The 26,428-nt window shown below is 50.7% G+C and overlaps 2 protein-coding genes across 2 annotated transcripts; both read right to left on the reverse strand.

Annotated features, from left to right (window-relative positions):
• Positions 1-3,130: 3,130 nt before the first annotated feature.
• HOXC12 (homeobox C12) lies at positions 3,131-4,707 on the reverse strand. The gene is made up of 2 exons (XM_053558096.1): positions 4,104-4,707; positions 3,131-3,369 (listed from the first exon to the last, which is right to left on the reverse strand). The coding sequence occupies exons 1-2, from the start codon at positions 4,705-4,707 to the stop codon at positions 3,131-3,133; spliced, it is 843 nt and encodes a 280-aa protein (XP_053414071.1).
• Positions 4,708-13,244: 8,537 nt separating this feature from the next.
• Positions 13,245-21,000, reverse strand: HOXC13 (homeobox C13). The gene is made up of 2 exons (XM_053556750.1): positions 20,283-21,000; positions 13,245-14,746 (listed from the first exon to the last, which is right to left on the reverse strand). Exons 1-2 carry the CDS (start codon positions 20,998-21,000, stop codon positions 14,490-14,492), a joined length of 975 nt encoding a protein of 324 aa, XP_053412725.1. The 3' UTR covers positions 13,245-14,489.
• Between the last annotated feature and the right edge of the window lie 5,428 nt (positions 21,001-26,428).

Raw genomic sequence — 26,428 nt, forward strand, 5'->3', positions numbered from 1 at the left:
ACAAAGTGTGGGAGGGCAAGAAGCAAAGGGGTGGAGGAAGAGAGGGGTAGCCCTCACAGAAAGAACTGGTGGGGATGTGTGAATGGATGTGCAGACGGCTCATGGGCATAGCCTGACTCTACCATTGGCCTGGACCTGGGCCTCTGGCATTGTCTGGAGGGGGTCACTGGGTTCAAGGTATCTTCAGTCCTATCTCAGCATCTTGCAAAACATAAAATGTCATTTCAGGGTGAAGGCCACAGGATAGGACCATGGGGTTGAAGGTCTGGACCAACCAATCCCACCCATCCCAACTTCCAGATCACTCTCACCACAACCCGCAACCCCTCCAGCTCAGACCACCAGTGCTCATACCCCAGCTTCTATTCAAGTTTCTGCAGCACAAACCTCCCTTTCTGAAGCTGGTTTCAGCCTCCTCCAGGCTCCTCAAATCTCCTTCTCCTTCCCCCATTCTACTGCCTCCCAGTTTTCTCTCTTCTAGTAATTGCTTGGGACTAGAGATGATAGATCATCAACAGATCTGGGTTGCTCATATATTTTTGTTACTCCTGCAACCACTCTTCTTTTGTTATTATACATTTATTCTTTTTACTATTCACCTGATCTGGAGAAAATAAAGTAGAGAACAGCAAGGAGGCTAGGGCTCCCATTCTTTTGGGGTAGAATTTTCTCAAAAAAGTCACATCATTGGGTGACGCCTGTGGCTCAAAGGGATAGGGCACTGGCCCCATATGCCGGAGGTGGTGAGTTCAAACCCAGCCCCAGCCAAAGGAAAAAAAAATGGCAAAAAAATCACATCATCATACATCCATGTTTTAATTATTATTATCAATATTAATATGATTAAGCAACTCTGTACAAGGACTATATGAAGGGAAAACGTGCTAAAGACAGACATTTGAAAGGTACACTACAGAGAGCTGGGGAAGGAGTACTACCCATAGAGACTACATGTGACAGACACAGAGAACAGAGCACAAATTGACAGAGAAGCTCAGGGAAGTCAAGTTTAAAGTGATGGGAAGAGAATATTGCATATCTTTGTCCTTCACTCCTTTTGGAGTGCTCTGGTCGCTCTTCTCTGTTAAGCTGTGGGAGTCAGATCTGGGTAGTACAGCTCAAATCCATCACCTAGAGCCCACTGGGTCTCAGGAAGGTCTGCATGAAGGGGTACAGTGGGTGGCCAGGCAAGTTGGGGAGTGCCTGATGCCCAGAGCAGAGGGACAGAAGACCGCAGACAGTTGGAGTGGTAGTAATTTCTGGGAAATTGTATGTGGGTGAAATAAGTGTGGGTGGGGAAGTGTCAGGTGTCATATACCCAGTGGGGGATGGAGACAGGTGTGATTGTGTCTCCACTCTGAAGAGATGTGTGGGGACTATGAGGCTGCCTGCTTGCAAGTGCATAGGCAGAGTGGGTGAGCACAGTGCTGTGAGCTGTGTGTGTTTGCCTGAGCCTCTGCGCAATCCAGTACAGAAACTTGCAGCTGTGTGCTGCTGGGAGCGTGTTTGTGTGTGTGTGTGTGTGTGTGTGAATTGCCCTTAGAAAGTTTGTTAGGGGAGACTCTCCCCAGATGGGAAACACTTTAAACCAGGAGGCCAGTTTCACACTGTCCAGGCTGCACTTAACTCCCATCACTGCCCTCCTTCTCACCCCTCTTGCTCCTGGTAAGGGCAAGACAACAGATGGGAGGTTGGGGGATTCTTGGGGAGCGGGATTAAAATGAAGCGCAGACAGGCTGGGTTCTTCTCTCCCAAGCCAGCCCAGTATCTGGGGCTGGGGTCAGAAGGAATCTATGGATAAAAGGCCTTCCTGGTCAGAGCAGCCTCTCTCTGGCTTTGAACAGGTTCTCAGGATGTCCCCCCCCACCCCCGTTTTTGTCCCTGTACTCAGCGGTGGCTCTCTGGCCTAGAGACAGAGGCTGCCATCCGGAAACAAAGGATAATGTTGGGGGGCGGATAGGGGACAGAGAGAAAGAAGTTGGGTGGGGAGCTGCAGTGACCCCCTCCTTCATTGTCACCAGCCTGGGAAACAGGGGCTAAGTGGGGCCTCAGCAGCCCGTAGCCCCTTTAAGGGGAAATTCTCCTCCCGCCTCGTAAATTACGCAGGTCCAGCCTCCGGCCATGACCGTGAACGCCAGCGAGGAAGAGAGAATGAGCTGCTGCCGCTGCTGTGGCTGCCAGAAACTCTCCGGACCAATCAGTGCGGCTCTCCGAAGCCCCATCCACAATCTCTTGGATTTTCCAGAGGGCCAGTGGGGGTCCCTGGGGTAGCTGCTGAACCTAATGCTGAATCCGCTGGGCTCTCAATACCCTTCTTGAGGCTGCTGGTCCGCAGCCTTCTAGGCGGCGCAAAGAGTGGATGGCAGCACACCTGTGAGCGGATGTTCGCCTGGGGCGGGCAGGGGGCTGGGAGAGGGCTGGGGACCCAGAGACCTCTATGGCAACCGGTCCTGGGACATGAGGCAGATGGTCCTTGTCCGCACCCATCTGCCAAACGCCGGAACTTCAGCCCTCTCAGTATCCTGAGGACCCACACCCCAGCGAACTTTGGGCCTTGCGGATCATTCTTTTCTCCAAATCGCACTTTCCCCATGGTTGCCCAACTTCCTCCAGCCCTGCCAGAGTTACCCTGACCCCCTCTAATCTCTCCCCTGATCCTCCACTCCGCTCTCACCCTCCTCCCAGACTCTCCCAAACCCACCAACTGTGAGTTTGGGGCACCTTGGTTCCTCATCGCTGCAGCCAAAGAGACTTACGCCCACCGAAGGGAAATGGAGGGAGAGGATGTTTGGGCCGCCGCTTCTCCAGATCCTCAGCGGGAGGCGCAGCGCCCCAGTCCCGCCTTAAATAAACCAGCCCCTGGGCAGCGCCTCAGCCTTCCTTGCTCCTGCCACCTGAGGCTGTGGGATTCTGCTCTCTGGCTGAGTTTCTTTCCTTCTTTCTGGGACCTGGCAGGGTCATCTGGGGGTGTGTGGGAGGGAACCATGAACAAAACAGACAAGAGGACGTCCAGGGAGGGCCTGCCAGAGACGACTGGTGTTCCAAGCGGGGACTGTGTCCTAGGCAGTGCCCCCTCTTGCTCTCTGCCAGGGATAGTCTCAGTCTGGGGCTGACACCCATGTCCCACCCTCTAAAAGAAGGAGAGAGCTTGCTCCCTCAACAGAAGTCTTTTCTTTTTCATCCTCCGGTTCTGAAACCAGATCTTGACCTGCTGGTCACTAAGATTCAAGCGGTCTGAGAGTTCTCTCCGGCGCTGGCGTGTGATGAACTCGTTGACCAGAAACTCGCCCTCCAGCTCTGCCAGTTGCAACTTCGAATAGGGCTTGCGCTTCTTCCGTGAACGGCTGTGGATCGGGTACCAGGGCGCGCCTGGGTGGAGATGAACCGCAGGGTTGGCCAGAGGATCTAAGGGTGACCAGTCCAGTACCCTTGGCCCTTCCCAGACCCCTTCACCGTGGCCTCATGCCCGGACCCCAGGCTCTTCCTCTGCCTTCTCCTTGCTGCCAGGCTTCCCATTAGCCTCTTTTACCCAGACCGAATTCCCACCAACTCCTCCACTTACCTTTCTCTCTCTATTACCTTTCAGCCCTCGCCTTTGCCTCCTGCTGCAGTATCCATGACTCTTCTACGTTCCTGTCCCCACACTTCTCCCCAAACATTTCCCCAATTTTCTTCTTCCTTTTCTCCTGCCCCATCCTCTCACATCCTTTACTACTGAATTAGTCAGAACAGATTTGGGCAAGTAGTGAAGAGTAAACCGGTGCCCCCTGGCATTTCTTTAAAAATGTAGGTCTCCCTTGCAACTGGGAAAGAAAGGACCAAGCGCTCAGTCACTCTTGGGCCTGGGAAGGCCTGTCAAGACCCACCTCCTCTGGACTCCCTGCCTCCTCCAGACGTGGGCTACGAAAACGGAAATCTCTCTGGTTATTTTATGGGGATATTTACATGTTTATAGGGCTCCCTCCACCCTCACTTCATTTTAAAAGAAGCGCTTCCTCAACACACATTCTGTCACCCCAGGCAGCCCTGTCTCAGTCTAACCCAGCCCGCCCTGGTAGGATGTCGGATCTGAGAATGCCGCACCAGTGGGCCCGGGTCCTTACCGCTGGCGGAGAGCCCGCCGCCCGGGTTCAACGGCGACACCAAGCTGCCGGGGTCGCCAGTGCCGGCGCCCTTGTTGCCCTCGTTGAGCAGCGATGAATTGGAGTCGGATTCCAGCGACTGGCAGGAGGGTGGGTCGTGCGGCGGTCCTGCGCCGCCGTCGCCTCCGCCGCCGCCTGCTGCGTAGTCGTACTTGAAGCCGAGCGCTGGCGGCCCCGACGGCTCCAGCGGCAGCAGCGCTGCCCCAGGCCCGGCGCTGGGATCGCGCCCGCGCTCTTCCCGCTTCAGGCCCCCGCCGCCGCCCTCAGCGCACGGCTCGCGGTAGTAACCCTTGCTGTCCTCCACGCGCGCCAGCTCGCATGTGCGGCCAAAGGGCGAGTTGAGCGATACCGGGCTGCCCAGATAGGGCTGCGGGTAGCCATTGCACGGCTCCGCCGACGGCCAGGGCAGCGAGCACACGTTGTCGCGGCGTGGGTAGGACAGCGAAGGTAGCCCGGGCAGCTGTGCCCCGGATGCACGGAAGTTAGGAAAGTAGAAGGTGTCTCCCGTGTGGATGTTTACCAACGGCCCCACAAACCCGGGATTCAGGAGATTATGCTCGCCCATTTCCGCGGGGCCCGACCGGCAGCTTCTACTTTATTGCTATCTGACATTAAACATAGTTAAACCTGCACCAGCTACCCATTGGCCGCCCCGCTCACGTGGGCGCCGCCGCCAGGGGGAGGGGTGGGGACAGCCAATCCCCCCCACCCCGCTCCAATTCCAACTTCCCCCCATCCCCAATGGGGTGCGGTGGGGGGCAACAAATGGTGGGGTAGATTTATTCGCCGAATTCTGTATTTTTTTTTTAAATCATATAAACCTAATGCAGAGTAAAGCAATTGTCCAACATGGGACAAGAGGGAAAAAAGCAAACCAAAAATATCTGCACATATACACCCCTGCACCCTGCACCCCTCCCCAGATGTATTATCTTATCACCAACAGCTGGCCGAGCACAGCCTCTTTAATTAGCTCCTTTATTAACTAAAACCATTGGAATTTACAATATCTCCCCAATAAATTACTATTAGATATTGTGTCATATAAAGTTTACTGGCTGTTTAAGGAGACAGATGAGCCCTTTGGCTCAGGGTTTATTTACAGTAGAGGAGAAGTAGGGGTTAGGACAGGTTTCCCTGCCGATATCTCTCCCAGCCCTGTGGCTGCTCCACTCATCTTCATCAGCTCTTTCTCCTCAGGAATTCTTAAGACATCTGGGGTCCTCTTCCCCAAGAAGGACTCAGAGAAAATTGATAACACCAGGTCTTTCTACCGAAGCGGAGACTCCCAGCTTCACACATCCACTCACCATCAAAGGAAGGATGTGGAAGGGAAACAGGGGAAGCAGAAAAAGGAGGTGCTCCGCTCAAATAGACCTGCCTGCTGGTTCTTGAAAATCTATTCTTCCACTGTCACTTCCAGGAAACCACGGGGCTTCTAGGGGTGTCCTGGATTTTTAAGCAGGGGGCTTTGAACCCCAGCAGGACTGGACTAGACTGAGAAGAGGTTAATTCCTACCGAAGAGGAGACACCCCCACACCAGAACCGACCCAGCCTGCTGCTGGGCCCATTAGATAGCAGTGCAGAGGCCAGCAGTAGGTTGCCTCCTGAGGTGGGCTGGGAGTGAGGGAATGAACCCCTGGAGAATAATCTTGTTGGGGTTTTAAATTGTATTTATGGTCCAAACCTCAGTAGCTCCTTCCAGAGAAGGCTGAGAGCCCAACACTTGCCATTGGTGTGATAACCTGCAATCATCTGCAAAACCACGGTCTGATCCAAACTAGGTCCACAGATCACATCAAGTGGATTAAAAAGAGAAACAGTATAAAACTTCCCAAAACCAGATATAAGCTATTGGGGTCCAGTGGAGAAAACACTAGAATTTCTATGTGAATATTTCAAGCTCTGAAACAATCCGTGGGTTAAGTAATACAGGGTTGGATAAATAGCTCGGCGAATTTCTAAATACGAAAAAAGAAAAAGATCGGAGAGACTGAGAGAGTCTTAGAGGATACTAGAGAAGGAAATCTATGTAGGTGAAAGTTAAATATTTGAGAATGAGTCGAAACTACAAAAGCAGACGGAAGCAGGGAAGATTCTCCCTGTTTTTCTCTCTCCCCGCTCTGTCTACTCTGCAGGACCCGGCAGAGAGAAACGCAGATTCTTTGAATTCCACCACTCCCCGGGCGATTTCATATCCTAAACCAATGCTGCTCACTCGGACAGAAATGTGTCCCCGCGGGCGCCGCCCTGCCCGGAGCAGCTCGAAGCTCCCAGCTCCGCGTCCGCCTCTTGCCCTGCTTGGCCGGTTCCCCTACCCCGCCCCGCTCCCCAGGCTGTCCAGCCCCTCCCGCCCCAGGTAGGGCCAAGCGGTGGGATGCCAGCCCTGATCAGTCACCTCCTGTTGGAGCAACGAGAGCCAGGAGCACCAAGGAATGGGCAGGAGACTGGGCCTTTTCGTGCCTAATTGATAAGGAGCTGGGAGGCAGTGGAGAGGAGCATCCTTCAGCGGCAAGTTCCATATCACGTCATCCCTAATGTCTTATTTCCCCTTATCAAAATGTATTCATGAGTGCCACTGAAAATTCATTTTAAAAAATTTTATTTGGAAGTAATGTAATAAACAAGACGTGATTTTAATCTTGCTGCTGGTTTCAATCCGAACACTGCGCCGGCAGCGAGGTTTCCGCCCAGACTTCATAGGCCTCGGCGCTCAGCCGCTATTGTTGGCGTGAGGGATGTCGATCTGGGCTTTCCCAAATAATAACCAGCTTTTGTGAAGTAGCTTCTTCTCCCCATTCTCTTTTCCTTTCTTAGATGACTCCGATCTCCTGGAAGAGGGCCCTCAGGAGGAAGATCTCAGCATCTCCCCATCCCTCCCCAGCTCACAAATCTCAGGCTAGGAGCTCTGTTCGCTGCCCTCCAGGGCCAGGCCGCCGAATGCGAGGCTCAGCGGCCACAGGGCGGCAGATGCAACGCCAAATAAATGAAGATTGGGTGAGGGCTTCCTTCTTCCAGACATTCGATTCTCCCAGCCAGATTTTGTCCCATCAAAACAGGATATTTTCCCCAGGTTTTGGACGCTGTAGGCACAGAGGCAGGAGGCACGCACAAACCCCTCTTCCTTCCGTGCAGCCGAACCTAATTACTCTCCTGGAGAGCTGCCGAGTATCCTTAGCAAAATTCGAATTCCTGGAGTCCTGTACTATGAACAGAGGGCCACTGTGTACTCAGGGGGTTTTGGACCCTGGTGAGGACCCAGCCAATCTAAGTGTCCATCTCCCGTAAACCAGCCCAGGTTCCATTCCGGGTTAAGGTACCCCCAGCCGCACACGCAGCTCAAGTGTCTGTTTTTAAACCGGTCTCGGACTTAACCTTCAGTTCCAACCTGGGTCCCCGGGGTCGGCGGGAGACTCGGGTGCAAAGCTTCAACTCTAAATCCAGCTTCTGGGAGACCTGCGGGCCCGGAGCGGACTGGGACTGGGTGGGAGACTGGGAGAGGCTCCCAGACCAAGGCGTTGGGCATCCGTGCCTAGGCGGGTTTTATCTTCCAGCCCGTCGCTGCCCACATGCAAATCTACAGCTGGTCAGGCTGAGGCTCCGAACCCAGATCTATTGGTGTGTCCGAACTCTCCCACACATTCATCAAATCACCAGGCTAGAACGAGTAGCCTGCCTGCTGGCCCCTGGGCCACTAGCTCCCAGCGCAGCTGGCTGGCCTCAACCATGCCCCGCTCATTAACTTAGGGGTTAATTAAGCTGAAGGCGAGGATGCGGTCCAAGGCTTTCCTTGAAGACCCAAGGCAGCCCGTGTCCTTCAGCACACACCGATGCCTGCATCATCTCTCGCATCTCTCTCTGTGTCACCATCCGCATCCTAGCGGCCTCTACTGAGGCTGAGCGGTGAAAGGAGTTAATTATAAAATCTGTGCTGGCTATGGTGGCAGGGGCAAAGTGGCTGCGGGCCGCTCAGAGAAGCCGGGATCTGCAGTGAGAGACTGCGTTCCCGCTCCCTCGCCCACTGGAGGTCGGGAGTTATTCCGAGCAGTACTGCCTTCTCCCTGGTCGCTCGAGAGACCGCAGAGGCCCAGTTCAAGGTCACTGTCTAAGTTGGAAGAAAACGGTTCTACTGCATATCCAAATTAGGCAGAATTGGGGCCCCTGAAGGGTGGAGAGCAAGAGTTGGACCCCCTGGAGGGCAAGAGGGGGGGAAATGAAAAGGCTTTGGGAAGGCCTGGGCCTCCTGCCTGAACACTCTGGTCTCTCTAAGTCACCTCTTTCAGACTTGGGACAGACCTTTGCTGGGTTCAGACAGGCTGGGGATTAGGATGAGGGAGCTCAGTCTCTTCTTTCATCACTTCATGGCTTCTTCAATGTCTGGAGCCCACCTGGCTCCTAGGCCTCCCTGTGGGTACCTGGGATGTAAGGAGCAGATTAGGAAACCCCTGCCCCAGGTACTGCTTTCTAGGGATCTGAAGCCTGGTGGAGAATGACTTAACCTAATGCTGCATTAGGGAGCCTAGCCAGACCTCCAGGCTCACACAAGTAGCCTGGAGCCAGCACAGTCCTTACCCACTCCAATCTTCCTACAGCTCCTCTGCCCCACTCCTAACAAAAGACCCCAGCTCAAGTGCCACTCAGAAAGTGGGAGTGGGGTGAGAGCCCTCAGGCCTACACATATGGGAGACCATCTCTCCATTTCCCACCTCAGCATCCCTAATAGACCATCTTCCCCTATTTTCTCATCCTTTGGCAGTATGCTAACAGTTAAAGAGTGCTGCAGCTCTGACATTTTCCCCCTCCACCAGCAGAGGATATCCTCCACCTAGTGAACTACTGAGTGTCAGGAAAGGTGTGGTAACCAAGTTAAAAAAAAAAAAAACTCATCAAACGCCACACCCACAGCTGCCTGCATTGTAACCCAGACTAGGGTTGGTCTCCACAGACCTCTAAACCGAGTGGGGAGTGAAGATTACCCCAATGTCCTATCCCCTTGGCTTGACCCTCTGGCTGTGACCATGTCCACTGGCCAGGCCCAGCTCTGGGAAGGAGCTGAGATCTGCTTGGGGTTTGCTGGTACAGTTATTCAGCCGCTTTCCAAACCCAGGCCCCCAGAAGGGTGGCACCAGCGATTGGGGTGGGAGCAACCAGCCCGGAGTCTGGTGGGGGTGGGGGTGAGAGAATGCACTATTCTGGGCTGGGAATAGTGCATTCCCACTATTGGGCTGGGAGAGCAGGGAAAGGGGGTGTCCACTTACCTTTGGAGACAGAGAGGCTCAGAAGGGTGAGGGGTGGGGGTTCTCAGCTTCTAGAAATCTTCTGGATCCCCCCCCATCCAAGACCGCCGGCCAGGAGGCCCAGCCGAGGTATCCATGGAGGGTGGGGCAGGGGAGGTAAAGGAATCGGCCAGCAGCAGGTGCGGGAGCTGACTGGCCGGAGCATCTCTGGAGAGGCCGCCTTTTATGGGCTTTATTTGTGCCCTCGTCTAGACTGCAGACTACACCTCCTCTGTGTGTAAACAGAGGTGGCGGGCTCTGGCGGGAAGGGGGATGTGCGTCAAGGGGGCAAGCGGCCCTCCCCTTCACTGGCCACTGGAAGATCAAGGCCTTTTCCACCCTCCCCCCTTCTCTGTGCTCCCTGTGATGTCAAGGTCAGAAAGACCTAGTCACGGTCAAGGCTAAAAGGGGAAGAGCCTGGTTGGTTGTGAAAAGGCTCTGGCTCCCTCCTCCTCCTCCCAGAAGCCCCTGGCTCCCTGGGGCCCCTCAATTCTCCATCAGTGCAGGTCTAGATACACATCTGCCTGAATCGCACTTGGAGTTTTCTTGGGGGTGGGCTGGGGTATTATTCAAGACAGAGTGAGACAGATCTTAGGGTGGGGGTTCTCTTTTGAACAGATGGAGCCACAGAGGGGGCTGCCTGCCGCATGGACACCAGCTCCAATGGTATGGCTGCTCAGAGGGATGGCAGCTGCCCCAGGGGCCTGCCCCCTGCCTTGCACCCACACTGGCCTGCTGTCCCTGCACTGCTGACCCAACCGCCTGTGGATCAACCCCAGCAGCAGATGGTCTCAGGAGCAGACAGTCATGGAGGGATCTGTCGAGAGAATTGCTGGCCTTATTCCCTCAGGTGGGTTCCTGGCTGTGGGACTACTGGCTGAAAGGCCCATTCTGCTGCCCTGGCTCTGGTGACAAAAATTTGGGTGGGTTGAGAAAGCTCTTTCTCCCCAGCTCAAGAAAGAACCTAGCTAAGCTCTCTTTGGCAGCCTGGGAGAGTGGTGACTTTCAGATGGAAACTTTATTGAGGCCCCAGCCCCCCAGTCCACCTAATCCTGGCCGAGGGGAACGAGGGCAGCAGGAAGTGCCATCAGATTATGAGAAAGAGAGCAGGAGCCTCAGCCTCTCAGTCTGTCAGCGTTCCACACCACACAGAGGTTTTCCCAGCCCTTCAGACCTCCCTCCCCTCCCCACCCTCCTGTTCCTCAAACAGGAATTTGCCTTCACATGCAGATTTACTGTAACACTGCACTAGGAGACTGGTCTTGAAGAGAAAGACTTTCTATAGATATAAATAAAGGGGAGAGATACACTCCACACCCCGAGATGAGTGTGCTGGCTAACAATGTTCTCACTTATATACCGCAGGCAGGGCATGCTCCACTCCTGGAGGGCTGTACACACACACACACACACACACACACACACACACACACACACACACACCCCTCTTCACAGGAATATCTCACAGAGTCTCCAAAGACAGTGCTAACTCATGAGGGAGGAAAGATAAGTGACTAACCCAATTGGGTAAAGAAGAAAAAATTTCCCAGTTGGGACAGTGGCTCATGCTGGTAATCCTAGCACTCCAGGAGGCTGAGGCAGAAGGATGGCTTAAGCTTAGGAGTTTGAAACTTACTTAAGCAAAAGCAAGACCCTGTCTTTACTAAAAATAGAAAAATTAGTCCATCGGGCCTTGTGGTCGGAGCCTGTAGTCCCAGCTACCCCAGAGGGTGAGACCCCAGAAGTTTGAGGTTGCCGTGAGCTGGACTGACACCATTGCATCCTAATCTGGGCAACAGAGTGTGACTTGTCTAAAAAAGAAAAGAAAATAAATGGAAGTAAAAGAAAAGAAAAATTATCAAGAGACCTTTTCTGTAGGGCATAGTCCCAGCTACTTGGGAGGGAGGCTGAGGGCAGAGAATTGCTTGAACCCAGGAGTCTGAGGTTGCTGTGAGCTAGGGTGATGGCACACCATAGCACCTAGTCTGGTGTGGACAACTAAGTGAGACTCTTTGTCTCAAAAAAAAAAAAAAAAAAAGAATAAATTTCCCTGGTTTGCCTACCCTAAACACACACTTTCATAATAATGCTTGCTTATTCTTATGAAAGACTCATCTCCATAATTAATCCAGGCATGAGAATCCTCCAAAAACAACCCAGGTGTATTTAATCCAGTGCACAACAGGGTCCTAAACACTCTGGCACACTGGAATTCACAGGCACTCAGAAGAACTGCAGTCATTGCCAGGGTTTACCGGTGTCCCAGCACACCTCCAAGAGCCTGCACAACCTTTCCTCTTCTTTCCATCACCCCCTTCTGGGGACTTAGGGTGGGTCACTCCACATGTATGGGAAGATTTGCTCATATGATTATGTGTTGGTTAGTGTGCAGAAGCAGAGGGATACTTCAAGAGAACTCTAGACTTCTCACTGAGTCTGCAACTTCCACTGTACCACTGCTATGTATGGCACCTTAAAGCAATCAGAAGTGGGCACAGTAAGAGAGCCCTAAGGCCTCCTGTCCACTCAGTTCCTTTTTCTTATCAAACACATACATTTAGTCTCTAACTCCTTCTATCTTTGGGGGGTTCATAGGGGTGTTTGAAGAGAGGTTGGGGTGGTGGGTGGGGAGATGGAATTAAGAATGAATCTTATTCCCAGGAGAGTCACATATTCCCTTCCAAATCTTCATTGCCCAGCATGGTTCTCTGGTAGTTAACCCAGAATTGAGGCTGAGTAGAACAGGACTGGCAGCCACACCGATAGCTGAATAGCAGAGCCTCCACAGAGGGGGGATTCTTCAGACTCTTTGTCTCTCAGACTGTGTGTGTGTGAGCGTGCGCGCGGTGTATCCATGCACATGTGTTTCACCCCCAGAAATATTTAAGCAAAAATTTAGAGGCTTCAACCCTCTCAGGCAAAGGGAGAAGGGAGAAGTCTGATTTCCAACCTGAGGCCTCCAGTTTTCCTGCGTCTCAGGAGAGGCAAAATATTATATATAAATAAAAATTGCTGCAGTAAAGATTTAATCTGAGATAACATTGTTTTAGGCTATATTGCTTTTAAAAAGTCTCTTAACCTGACAACTTAATGATCTCATTAACTCTGCCAGATAGGGAGATAGGCACTGACACGACAAGCCAAACAAATTAGTGGCAGCATCTATACAGAGACTTGGGTTCCCAGGAATGCCAGAGAGTAAAAGAGAGGTTGACCTGGCAAACTGAGGGCCCAAAGGGTCTTAGCTTCTCGAAGTCTCTGCACAGGTTTGTGGGGGAAGGAAGGAACAGCCAAAGAAAGCTGAGCTGGAAGCTGTGCCCACCCACCAGGCTGTGTTGATTCCATCCCAGCCTTAACTCCAGACCAGAACTGGCTGAGGTATCTGGGACCCTCTGGAGGCAGTAGGACACTGGGAACCAAAGGCCAGCTCTCTCCCCTACTGCCCTGCCAGCTCCAAGCTCGGATGCTGCCTTCTTAGCACCTAGAACCAGGTATGAGCCCCAACTATTAACTGAAATGACCAGCAATGTATTTTTCTCACTTACCTGCTTCCAGGCCTTTTTCATCACCAATTACATCTTTCCCTCCTCAATACACGCTCATCTAAGTTGGATGTCAGGATAGGACGTTTTCTTCTGTCTAGATGGTACAGATAACCAAAATAACTCAAAACTTAAGTGGAGAAAAATATTGGTTTGGAACCCACCTAAATGGGGCTAATGTCTATACTCGCCCTGCTACCTGTTCTGGCTGAGTTACGGAGTGCTAGACTGTTCGAAGAGCCCATGGACAGAAAGGGCTCCGAGAGAAACCTGAGCAATAAAATCAAGGCAAAAAAAAAAAAAGGACTTTATTTTAAAAACAGGTTTATGGGTTTTTTCTTTTTGCATTCAGTAAATTGTCATTCAGACATCACAATACTATATACAGATACACAACATTAAAAAAAAAAAGCCTATTTCTCATGGACATTTCAAAAGAACACTGTGTTGTAATGCACCAGTGGGAGGGAAGAGGTGAGGGGGCCCCACAGCACCCAAGTTGGACTTTCAGGAAGGAAATATTAGGCAGCCTGGAGGAGGAGTGTAGCTGTCTGAGGGGGGTGGCAGTTACTCTAGCCTCCTGGACTAAGTCCTCTCCCTTTCCTCTTGAAATCAGTGAAAGTGAAAGCATGAGGCCTCTCTACAGAGCTAGAGCCTTGGTGGAGAGGTGACTAGAGAGGGACTCTGCTGAGGGACCTACTCTCCAAACCCTTAAAAATTTATCCTTACAAAAAATTCTGCTTCTGTGCCTGGCCTAATCCTTAACCTCACCACCTAGAAAGAGAAAGAGAAAAGAGAAGCCATATTAGCAGCATGGTTGGAATGTTTGTCCTCCTTGGATTTCCACATGTTCAGTGAGAGCAGAACAGGAGAGGCAGTAGGTGCAAAGGCAGCTCCTGAGAGATTCTCTTTCTTGGGATGGAGTGTAGGGGCCGCGGTGATTCCAGGGTTTGTTAAAACGGATAGGAAAGAAAGAAAACCCACCAGCTCTAAGAACCATCTGCATTCCAGTCATGCTGCCAGATCCCTAACAATTACCATTAATATTAACGGGGACTTTTAATATGCACAGAAACTCTTTACTGGGAAATCTTGCCTATGGAATATGGGAGGGACAGGGAAGGAAAGTATGAGCTGGCCAGATCCTGCTCCAAAGCTGCACCCTTAAGGAGGGTCCTCTACCAGCCTGGTCATAGGATGAGGCAAGAATTAGGGTCATTTCCCAACCCTGATTTGGTTGGAACCACTGGGCTCTTCACTGCCACTTGGCTTGCTGGCAGAGACAAGGGCAAGGCCACCCGGACCCATCTTCAAAGCCGCTGAAGCCCCAGTGGGTCTGTGTGAATGGGAGTAGAAGCTAGGTTTGGATGGCCAAACCTGACTTCAGAGCCTCCCTGCCTCCCAGTGGCGGGTTCCTCTTCCTTTTTAACATTAAATATTTGTCTGCACCAGCGCAGTGTCCTTCAGTGGGTTAGGTTGTGGTACAAAGCGGTCACATAAATAGACGGGGCGGGCAGCCGGCGGACGGTCAGGTGGAGTGGAGATGAGGCGCTTTCGATTTGCTGACCACCTTCTTCTCTTTGACCCGCCGGTTCTGAAACCAGATGGTGACCTGGCGCTCGGAGAGGTTCGTGGTGGCTGAGATGCGCCGGCGCTTCTCTTTGGTGATGAACTTGCTAGCCGCATACTCTTTCTCTAGCTCCTTCAGCTGCACCTTAGTGTAGGGCACTCGCTTCTTGCGCCCACGGCGGTAGCTGCTCACCTCGGGCTGAAGGGGAACCACGTCTAGAGGGAGAGAGAAGGCAAGCAGGAGGAAGTGAGGTACGCCACGGGCAGACCCGGGTAGCTGCCCCAGCGGTGCACGGCTCCTTCAGGGGCTCAGATGGGCCCAGTGTATTGCTCTGCCTAATGAAGCCCCCTAATCTTTTGCACCTCTGTTACTAGCAAGGCCTCAGAAACGGCGAGGCCACAGGGCACTCGCCTCTGTGCAAACTTTAAGGGCTTAGGTACCAAACACTCAGCAACCAAGATAACATTTTAATACGATTAAAACATTTGAAATGAATGCAAAAAATCTCTTGTGAACAAAATAAAAAATTTTAAAATAAATATAGGATCAGTACTACTGATTTTTCCTTTTGTTTAAGGCTCCATTGTGGCTCTGCACAGCCTCATTTTTTCGGATCCTTCAATCCTTAGAGCCCTCCCCCCCACCTTCTCATTCCACCCCATATGCCTTGCCTGCAGGGTTTCAGGTATTCAGAAATATCCCTCCTTCCTGCTGTTAGGTCATTTAAATACCTATCAGTTTATACTCTACTCCATTGTCAGAGGAAGGAGTTCTGTTGCATGTTTGGGGGAGGCCACACAAGTAGGGGATCAGCTTCAGTGGGTACAGACTAACAAATGGGTCCTCATGCCTTTGGTTGCTGGCCCTGTACTAGGGATCTAAGGCACTCACTACCAACACACCAACAGATAGAAGTATCCAGGAAGATCTAGCCTGTTTGGGGTCCAATTACTCTAGGAATTAGGGCCCAATGTTGTGAACCATCTCGTAACATCCAAGGTGGGAGGTCTTGGCCTCTAGACATTAGGAATCAGGTCCCTGGAAGCAGGGGGTCCATATCTAGCTTACCAAAACAGCAAGATCTGTTTCAACTCTCTCTTCTCTCCTTTCCTCCAAGGCTGAGGGAAACTGTCTACATTCCATGCACCATCCCTAACTAAATCTGGAATACCCTGTCATTCCAACCACTACCACCAGTTCAGTTTCTTCAGGCTCTGAGAATTTCACAGAAACTAAAAACAATATATGCCATTTTTATCCCTATCTTCCACCCTACCCTTTCTTTTGTCAATAAAAAGTCATAGCAACACTTTCAAGGGGAAGTGGAGAATGAGGGAGATTATCTGAGTAACTCAGCCCTCATTTTTTCCATATAATTATTAGACTTCTGATGGAAATTAATGAGAAGGACTGAATATTCAGGGTTTCCCCATCATTCCACTGCCTTTTGGAACTACAGACACAGCCCACAACAAGGACACAAAGTTCTTCCCGAAATGTTTGTTTATACCCCACCCTCACAGAACACCTTCCCTACGTCCATCCCAACTAGGTCTGCTCTCTCAAAGGGACTCTTGGGTGGCGCCTGTGGCTCAAGGAGTAGGGTGCCGGTCCCATATGCCAGAGGTGGCGGGTTCAAACCTAGCCCCAGCCAAAATAAAAAAAAAAACAAAAACAAAGGGACTCTTGTCTATATAGGATGTGAGGAGAAGTGGTCACAGTCAAATGCGAGGAGAAATAGTGTTTAGGAGCACAATGGGACAGACAGGGTTCCAGTGGCTTGCTTTGAGTCTTCATAGTGACAATTTCTCAGGAAAATTGTTGGACTTGGCATTTTTCTCTGCCTCTGTATGAATAAGCCAACATTTCTTTAAAATTCTGAAAAACAAAACAACTTCATTTTAACAGATAAGATCCTTTAGGTTAAAAAGGATTTTTCTGACCAAGATCTTTTGCTTTTAATTCCTCAGTTCTTAAATTTTTTTTTTTTAATCTTATAGATGTAACCATTATTCCAGACATTGATGATTTGGGGACAAGAATACAATGAAGAGGGTAAGTAGTGATACGACAAGCTTTTGTTTTTAATCCTCAGAACATTTCACCAGGCTTATTTTATTAAACCCACTTTATAAGATCAGGAATCATAGGCTTAGAGTGGGTAAAGTAATTAAATGGCACAGACAGATTTTAAACTCAGACTCTTCTGAGTTTTTTTTTTTTTTTCTTTTGTAGAGACAGAGTCTCACTTTACCACCCTCGGTAGAGTGCCATGATGTCACAGGACTCACAGCAACCTCCAGCTCTTGGGCTTCCACGATTCTCCTGCCTCAGCCTCCGGAGCAGCTGGACTCTTCTGAGTTTTAACATAATAATACATTAAGTTTTAAAACCAAAACAGGCCACCTGGTATAATGCAGCTTTAAAACACCTCCTTTTCCCTGGAAAGCAAAGGGGAGTAAAGGGTGGGTTTTAGTTTAACCAGATAATTGTCCTTAAGTTTTTACCTCATTTTCTGTAAGCTCTCACAGTTACCTGTGTGATTCTGACTTTCTAAACTCCAACTCTATATTTCTAACGAGGCTTAGTCAACACAATCCTAAATAATCAGTTTTTAAAAGTAGACAACTGATCAAAAGTGGGTATTTTTCACTATGGGATGCCAAAGATTGATTTGGCCAAGTTTTTCAGGGATCAGACCAAAGTGCATGTTTTGAGCCCTTGAGAAAATAGCTCCAATCTTGCCTTCTCAAAGAAACCTCTTTCATTGTTTGTTGCCCTGTCTGGAAAGGAAGTGGGATCTACAGATGTGGAAACACCTGGTAGCTTAGACCTCAAGTTGTGTCTACTTGGCTATTAATTTTACAATCACCCCTTCCGTATGTCTCTCACATACACAAACCATTTCATACCTAGTAGCCTATCAGACACCTTGAGGAATGACTAAAATCCCATCAACAGTCAGCCATAGCTTTCTCTTAGGGTAGAAGGGCTGCTGTGTAGTCTACCCATTCTTAATCCCCAAAAGGGAGCTCTGGGCTCTGAAGAATAACTTGTCCTGCTAGAAATCCATCTAGCTGCTCTTCTTAATCAAAAATTCAAAGGCCTGTCAGTAGGGACTTTCTAGTATGGCCCAAAGAGCCCACCATTTCTTTATCCCTCTTTCTCTCTTCCCAACCCCATCTCTCTGATTATCTCCTGAAATTTCATCTTTTTCAAAAGAAAAACAAAGTGTCTTGTCTACATTCACCATATAGAGATGGAGGAAAAAGAACAGCAATGAATGAAGGATCTGTGTAATTGGGAGAAGGAAGAAGCCACATTACATCTCGGCCCTAATTATCCAGATCTTGCTGAACAATTGCCTCCATCTCCCACACCAGCCCAGACTGCCATAGATGAGGTTTCTCAGAGCCAGAGGCACTGAAGAGAGACAGCAGTGTTTATGGTTAGATGTTGCCAAACAAACCACAATTGCATAGACAGAGTTATCTGGAAATCTTACTACTTCTAAAAGATCTGAGTGGGTAGAAAGATGGAGGGTGTCTGAAGGTAATTTCTTATTCTTCTGCCTCTTGCCTGGACCTCTGCACTCACTGAGATACACCGGCCCAATTCTATTTCCACACAGGGAATGTATGAGAGCACAGAGCTTCTGAGGTAGATTGGGTTTTATATCCATTTCTGTGCCATAATTTGCAAGTGTATTAAATCTCAATTGGGCTATATATATTTTTATTTCCATGGTATTTTTCTCTAGGAAGCTATGATCAAAAAGTATTTATTTTCAGGGTGGCGCCTGTGGCTCAGTGAGTAGGGTGCCGGTCCCATATGCCGGAGGTGGCGGGTTCAAACCCAGCCCCGGCCAAAAAAACCACACGCACACAAAAAAAGTATTTATTTTCAGTGAAGTTTTTTTTTTCTGGGAATATTTGAGATGTTTATTTTGTTCAAAGATATTTTTCAGCTTCTCTTCAATCCTTCTTCCCTACCCTATCCATATACATAAATGCAGGGATGCCAGAGCAGTTCTTTCTCTTCCACTTCTTCACTATAACCACTGTCCACGGCTCTAGGCCTGTGCCCTTGCACACAATGGCTCTGGGGAGCACCTTGGTTCCTTGCCATGGCCCATCAGTTTCCCAGGAATTCCTGGTGGATCTCCATCTCCTAAGGAACTTTCTAGTTTGGTAAGATGGAAAATTAAAGAGCCATCTCTTTATAATATATTATTGTATAAGCTAATTGCCTATCTTCTAATAAATATATTCATATGTGTTTCATAGTAGGTAGTTAATAAAAATTATATTGTGTAAAAATATCACAGCCAATGCCGAGTAGGTGATCCATGTACTAAAATCACACCATCCTTAATACTGGCAGTCACAACTGAGGTGCCTAGTGTGGGTCACAACTTGGTTCTGAGTTGTTATACTAAGTAATTTTGTTATATTACAAGAATATTATTTGCTACATTCTCTAACATCAATTCAGTGATTTTTCCCAATCCCGGGTACAGAGGAATTTCAGGTCCAGTCTTAGGAGGTCTTCAAGTCTAGAGTCTAAGCTTGCCAATGAAAACATCCCTGGGCCTGGCATATGGAGCTGGGTGATCCTCTGGTGGTATGTGGAGATATCTGTGGCTGCTCTGAGCCCTCACCCCTGTAGGCATCAGAAGAGAAAACCCTCTCCCACTGAGCTCTACTTACAGGGAGAACAGACTCAAAATAGTGGATTCCCTAGACCCCAATCCTAATTTCTCAGTGTAAGGTGGAATCCAAAGCTCCTGATGTGGTTTTGGAAAATCTGGGACCAGTATTTCCCCGCTGGGGAGTGGAGAAAGTTGCAGGATCCTTTCTTGTTCAGGGATAGCCTCAATAAGAGAGGGACTGGACATCAGTGAATTCTCCCGTCCCATACATAGCCAGATAAGACCAAGAGCTCAGCAGCCTGGTCTGGATCCCCCAGAACAGATCCTTCTCCCACACCTCTCATGCCCACATCCCTGGTCCTGTGTCTGACGAATGGACAAATAACTCTCCAGACCTCATTTGGGCGAATCGCAGTGGAAATGTCTATAGGATTTGAGCTTAGTATGCCAGAGAAAATTTTATATTCCAGCAAAGGGATGCCAGCTCCCTTCTCTCCAATCACTCTTGAGACATGTTCCCTCTTCTGCTACCTCAAAAATCGAGAAATTTGTAGCCGAATTTTAAAAGTAAATCAAGAAAAGAGAAATCCTACATTTCTGTAGACTCTGGCAAATTAGATCCCTATTTTAAAAAATACTGTCTATACCCGACCAATTCTGCAAATGCAGGCAAAGAAAAGAGGTTATTTTTCTCCAAACTATTCTGTAGGTTGAGGGATCTGTCCTAGATTCCAAGGCACTGGAGGCTCACCCCACCCCCCTCCCTTGTCGCCAGCAGGCTTGGGCGCCAGGAGCCTAGGGTAAGGCTGGAGCATGAGGGGGAGGAGGTGATGAGCTACGGACCGGAGCAGAGCCCGCCGCCCGGCGCTCGGGCGCCTGTGATTGCTTCACTCTCCGCCGGGCAGCTCCAGGGAACGTGTCGGAGCAGATTTCTTCCCCGACGCATTCCTCAGCGCAGCTCGCCCGGCCGGCTCCATCGGCAGCCCAGCCGAGCGGGCGCGCCGGGGCCAGACGGCGGGGGTGGCTGGGGCGCGGAGCCTCGGGGCACACAGAGCGGGGAGGGGTCCCCCGCGGCGGCCGCGCTCCGGCCCCTTCCTTACCTGGGAAAGGAGACTTCCAGAGGTGGGTGGATTGCGACTGTTCTTTGGAGCAGTACACCTGACTGTCCCAGCCATTGGAGAGAGCCCAGTGCTGGTAACCTTCGACTGGGATGAGCGCGTCGTGACGCGGCTCCGGATGCCCGCTGATTCCGGGCACCACCGACACGTCCAGGTAGCTGGGCATCGCCTGGTAGGAGCTGGCGAAGCTGGGGTAGAAGGCGAATTCCTTGGCCCTGGAGGACAAGTCGTCACCCGGCAGCGCGCCCGACGGTTCCGGGTACTTATCCCCCGGGTGGTAGGCGCAAGGCTTCTGCTGTAGGTTCACGTTGTGCGACAGGCGGCAGCCGTAGTAGCTGCCCCCGAATGGGTAGCCGTAGCCCAGGGTGGCGCTGGATGAAGTGGGGGGCGCGGGCGGCGGGGCACACTGGCGCGCCGCCTCAGGGGCTGGGATGTCCGTGTAGACTGCGCCCTGAGGGGCGCCCAGAGGAGCTGGCGGGCGGCCCAGCACGGGGTGCGGAAGCAAGTCGCGGCAGTGGCTGGCCGGACAGCTGCTGCCCAGACCATCCATACTCGGGGCTTTGCCGGGGCTCGCTCCGCTGCAGCCGCCCCCCACTCCGCCCGCGCCGCCGCCGCTGCCGCCGCTCTCCGCCACGCTGTCCTCATAGACGTACATAAGGCTCTCTGGCCAGCGCGGATGCAGGAGCAGCGAAGTCGTCATGACATGATCTGCTGGAGCTTTTTAAAAAGTCCACTTGCCAGAGGCAGCGAGCTGGGGAGACACCTCGCTCCTTTTTCCCCTCCCCCATCCCTCCTCCTTCTGGTGCGTCCACCTCCCTCCCCACAAGCCATTTACGCATGCGGACACTTCATTAAGAAATCTTGCCCTCCTCCCCTCAGCACCCCTCCCGCGCCCACGTGACTTGGCCCGCGCACGTGACGCCCAGGCTGAGTCTCCTGGGGTTCCCTCCTCTCTAGGAGGGGCGGGACGAAAAGAAGAAGGTCTCTGTTGATTGGCTCTCAGAAGGGGCAAAGGAGGAGTGAGCTGCAAGATTTAAAGGGACAGGGTCCCTGGCAGGCCCCCGGGAGAGAGATGGTAGAGGAGGAGGCTGAATTTGGCCGACGCATAGGGGTCTAAGGGAGGAGTGGACTGTAACTGTGCGCCTCCTTCTAAGCCTAGAATGTGCAAGGATAAGACAGACCCACCTCAAAACAGATTAGTGTGATTGCTGAAGTCTCTGGATAGGGGCTTGGAGCTAACTAAGGTTGGAGAAGAAACTGGGTTTTACAAAATTATAGTAAATGGAAAAACTAGAAAACAAGTAGGAGTGCCTCAGCCCTGGTGTATGCCCCTCCAACTCGTGGCTGGAAAGAACCTAATGCCAAAGGGCGAGCCTTTGATGCTGGGATTGTTCCACTTCTAACCTTTAACCATTTTCTCCAAAGCCCCAGTCCGCTAAAAAGGACCCTCTTTACCTCGCTGGTAAATCTTCCTCAAGCAGAGAGAAGAGGACTGGGAGAAGTGATAACCCCTCCAAATACAAACACTACCACACTGGGAGGAGGGTTGTGAAGCTGTGTAACACTCTCAGCAAGAAATGGAGAAAAAATAAAAGGAGGAAAATGGGGCCAATAGCATAGACTGATATTTCAATATGCAATAGAAATAAAAGTCTCAGGTTGAGAATTTTCAAAGAAATGGGATTTGGGTGGGGGAAAATTTGGTCTCAGAAACGCTAAAAGCTTGTAATGCATATATATATGCATTATATATATATATATATACATATATATATATATTTAAAAACCCAGAAAATGAGAGAGAATCCGAGTTGCCCTTTGGAGGGACCTTTCCCTGGGCAACTCTGGGAGACTCCAGGAGTCCAAACCTCAGTCCCAAAAGATCTACCTCTGCCATCAGCAGCCTGGCCTGAGCCTTGCTGGTGAGGGCCCAGGACACAGGCAGAGTCCATATCAATGCTTTTCCGGGTTAAACGACCTCTCTCTAGTTCCCACAGCTTTCTCCGGTCACTTCCTTTTGGTGCCGAGTATTTTGATGCTCTAAAACTGCCCCCTATATCAAAGAAAAGATTAACACCAACTTAAGATTGATTTTTCAGCTCCCCTTTTTTCTCTCAATTTCCCGACTTGTTAGGGGCATCAATAGAGTCACCCCTTTCGGAGGGAGCATCTCCGTGGAATTGAGCCAAGTTCCTTTTCAGTAAAGAGCTTCCCTGAGGAGCAGAGGTAATAAAGAGAGAGAAATAATAAAGGAGAGAGGCATCTTCTTCTTTCCTGCCTGTGCCACAGGTTTTAAATGCTGGTGCTTCTGTGCTGACACAGCATAGGCCATGGCCATACAGTAGCCCCTGTCGTCCTCCCCAACCCCTTCAAGCCAGATTCATTGAACCCCTCAAACCCAAGAGCAAATCGCCAGGTCTGCACTGAGATCCCACCGGTGGCCTCCCTCCTCCCTGTAGGGAGAAGGTGGTGTTTGACAGTGGAGAGCGCTCGCTCAGTGTCAGTGAGTTAGGATAAGAAACATAATTCTTATCAGCGCGATCTTCATCTGGAAGGGTCAGCTCAGAAATGAGAAAGCAGGCTGCGGGTTGCGCTAACAGTGGGAGGAAAAAAATGCAATAGAAAGAGGTTTGAAACATAAGCAGGCCGGCTAGGGTGTGTTGAGGGCAATGATGGGGTGGCGGGGGAGAGAAGCCAACTGGAAGGTGGTGTCCTGTTGGGAATCGCATGGACTAGGAAACTGGTTAGCCTGCTGCTGGAGTCCAAGGTCAAGGTAAAAAGAGGAGAGCAGACAGGGACTGGCCAAGTCTAGACCGGGTCGTATGACCTTGGCCCCCTTGCCTGGGACCTGGCTGGGTGGGTGCCGGAAGGTCTGCCTTTTTGCAGCCGTGGGTCTTAGAGGTGGAGGCCCTGGCCTCGCCTCTTGTGAAGTGCAGAACCCCGGGTGTCGGTGGACTGGACTCCGTGGGGCAGCCAGGAGAAACAAAGGACCTGAAACGCCTACCCCATTCCCGGGGCTCCTTCCCGGTTCGGTTCGGCCCAAAGCCTGACGTGTCTCCATCTGGCCAGAACCCAAAGACATGTCCCTCAGCATTTGGGAGTAGGGGCCAGAAAGATAGGAAGGATCTGAGTGCGGGGCGGCCCTGCAATAAATAAAATTAATAGTATGTTCTTTTCTAGGTTTATATAAAGGCATTGACCATTCCTATTGCAATGAGATATAGATTTAATTAACATGGCAACTTTGTTTATTTATTAGGGGCACTATTTTTATTTATTTATTTATTATGCCCCTATTTATTAGGGGCACTATGAGGCCAAAATTTAGTGGCGAGAAGGAAAAAACGTAAACGTAGACCCCTGCCACCAACACCAAGCGACTTGGGGGAGTGGAAAGGCCGGAAGGGAAAGTTGGGGCTAAGAGCGCTAAAATCGGCTGGGGGAAGTCCGCGTGCTCTGAACTATTTTCCTTCTTTCATTTGTTTCCCCAAGACCTTTCCGTGCCGGCAAACGCAGGCTCCAACCTGGGGCGCTCCAGGATCAGGGAGGGAGACACCAAAGCTACAGTCTGCGGGTGGCTGTGGAAAGTAAAGCCTTGTTGATTAATTAACTTTAAGTCTGGGGTCACTTCTCCCCTCTCCCGGAAAAAAATGTGGATCTCGCTGAGACACAAATAAAATCAAATTAAACACTCCAGGAGAATATGCACCACTGGAAACGTAGTAATTACATCTCCAAGGTGATCCCGCCCTAGAAAGCCGCGCGCTGAAACCCTGGACTGCGGCGCGCTCACCCCCCTCCCGCCACCACCGCGCCACGCCTCGCCCTGCTGCGCTTCGGGGATGAGGCGATGGGGCTTGACTATGGATGAAGTTTAGAGAAAATCAAGAGAAATGAGAAGAAATGTGGCTTCTTGGTCTCTAGCTGAGCTGCTGGTGTGTTGTGTTGTGTGTTGTGTGTGTGGGGGGGAAGACGGAGGAGCATTTAATTATATCTAGGGAAAATGGAAAATGGCCCCTTAGCTGGCCGGGAAGCCTGGGCTTTGGGCTGCTTTTTCAAAGGGACGTCTGCAACCGCGGACCGGCAGGAGCCACTCTGTCTTCAGCTTCCTCCAGTGAGCCGAGTTCCCAGCTCAGTTCAACTCTGAAATTTTTTCTTTCAAATGTTCCAACTTATAAAGGAGATATTTAATGGGCCTAATTCACTGTAAGTGTGTGTGTATGTGTGTGTGTGCACGCGTGTCTGTGGGTTTAGGGACGTGAGCAGGCTGCGTGCAGTTTCACACATGTTTTTGTGGAAACAGCCGGAATTTGTTCATAAAGATACCCAGCTCTCTGCCTAAATAAATCCTCTCTATGCAAACAAAGGTCTTTGCTTGTCTGTCTGTATAAACTTTTAATTTACATGCTTATCCTTCTCTACTTACAAAGACAACCCCTAGGAAAAGAGAGAAAAATGAAGAAGTAGATGTCTGTGTCTTTCTGAAGCCTGAGGGGTGTAGTTCCTGGCCCACTGTATAAAGCCGAAGTTGCAGCAGGAGGGTTCCAGCGTGATGCACACACATCCAGCTGGGGATGGCTTGAATTGGAGCTAGGGGAAAAAATGAAAGAAGTGGATTTGATGTGTCCCTTATTCAATGCCCACACTTCTCTGAAAATAAGGCATCAGTATAAAAATAAGGCATCACTTCCCTGCATTCCTTTTCTCTATTTCCTCCAAAATCCTTGAAAAGAAAAAACAAAAAATCTTGACACTCTAAAGCTCCTGCCCCTCCCCTTTTAGTGGAAGAACTTCCAGTTTTAGAAATGAGGGGGTGGGTTAAGGCTGTAGGAGAACAAAGAGCCTCACCGCCATGGGGTCTGGGTTCTGGTCCAGACTTGGGCCTTGCAGGGCAGGCAAAGAGTCTGGGGGCCCCTTCCTGCTCAGGGTCTGGGCTTCAGGATAGAAGAGAAGATTTGTGGGGACAGAGGAGATAAGGCCTGAGCTAACCAGGAAAGTAAGGAAGGTTTGAAATTAAGAGGTCATTTATAGGAAATACTCAGAAAGGGGGGGCAATGAAGGGGCACCCTTGAAGAGTGTCTGAGTGGAAAGACACACACTTGGAGAAAATTTTTGGTGGGCTGCAAAGGGTAACATTGGTGGGGAAGGAACAAAAGTGGCTGATCCTGGAGCTTCCTGGCCCTGCCCAGTCCCCTCCTCTCTTCTTTCCCTTTCCCTCTACCTCTCTGGGCTCCAGAAGGTCGAAAGGTGCAGCCAAAAGTGTGCAGACACGGATGCCACCTCCGGCTCCTGGATCCTCTGGAACCTGCTCTACTTTGATCTCTCCTGCCCTACACAGTCCGGTTTAGAGGAGAGTGGCCAGGCCTCTTCTCCCAGCCTGGAAACTCACCTCCTGGGCAGCAGCTGCCATCCTGGCATCTGCCACCTTTATTGTTCTCCCTCCCTAGGCCTCCAGCTCAAGGGAAGATGGGAGCACGGTGACTGAGGCATCACTTTGCTCCTTGTTTCAAAGTTTTCTGCTCTCAAATCCAAACCCAAACTTGCCTTCCGCCAGGACCCACCTATTCCCCTGCTGTAGGTATCAGGGAAATTCATTCCTCTCTGCCGCCTAGTTAGGACTTGCAGTGCTGGTTGAGGTTTGGGAGCCATCTCAAACTATCCCTTTTGGGCTCTGCAGGGATCTATACAGGTGTCAGAGTTTAGGCCATCACCAATCTTTTTCTGCATTCTCCTCCAGCCCGCCCATCATCGCAAACTCTGGTGGTGCACAGGGTTTGATCAGGGAAGTCAGATGGCCCCTTCCATGGGGGAACAGTCAGGAAGCCTTCTCCAGTACGCTCTGGAGTCCTCAATCCCAGCCCTCTTTCTTTCATAGTCCTCCACCCTTTAGCCCCGCCAAGCTCAACACAGAGCCCCTTCCCCAACCCCCCTCATCCACTCCTTCCCCAGCCCTTTTCTAACCCTCACATTTCCCACCCCCTTTTCTTTTGGGGCAATATCTCAGTCTGTCACTTGGTGGTGAGGGGCACAATTACTCCTCATTGACCTAAGAAGTTCAGAGAATAAACACAGAGTTAAGAAATTAATCAAGTATCTCTGCCCCTTCTTTCTGGCCTTCTCACAGCCCC

The sequence above is a fragment of the Nycticebus coucang genome, chromosome 12, assembly GCF_027406575.1.
Source record: "Nycticebus coucang isolate mNycCou1 chromosome 12, mNycCou1.pri, whole genome shotgun sequence".
Taxonomy (NCBI): Eukaryota; Metazoa; Chordata; class Mammalia; order Primates; family Lorisidae; genus Nycticebus; species Nycticebus coucang.

Bases quoted from the DNA above. Each gene is read 5' to 3' on its own strand.
- HOXC12 (XM_053558096.1), bottom strand. From the start codon at position 4,707: ATGGGCGAGCATAATCTCCTGAATCCCGGGTTTGTGGGGCCGTTGGTA. The intron at 3,370-4,103 runs GTAAGGACCCGG...ATCTCCACCCAG, and splicing joins CGGCGGGCTCTCCGCCAGCG to GCGCGCCCTGGTACCCGATC.
- HOXC13 (XM_053556750.1), bottom strand. From the start codon at position 21,000: ATGACGACTTCGCTGCTCCTGCATCCGCGCTGGCCAGAGAGCCTTATG. The intron at 14,747-20,282 runs GTAAGGAAGGGG...CTCTCCCTCTAG, and splicing joins CTGGAAGTCTCCTTTCCCAG to ACGTGGTTCCCCTTCAGCCC.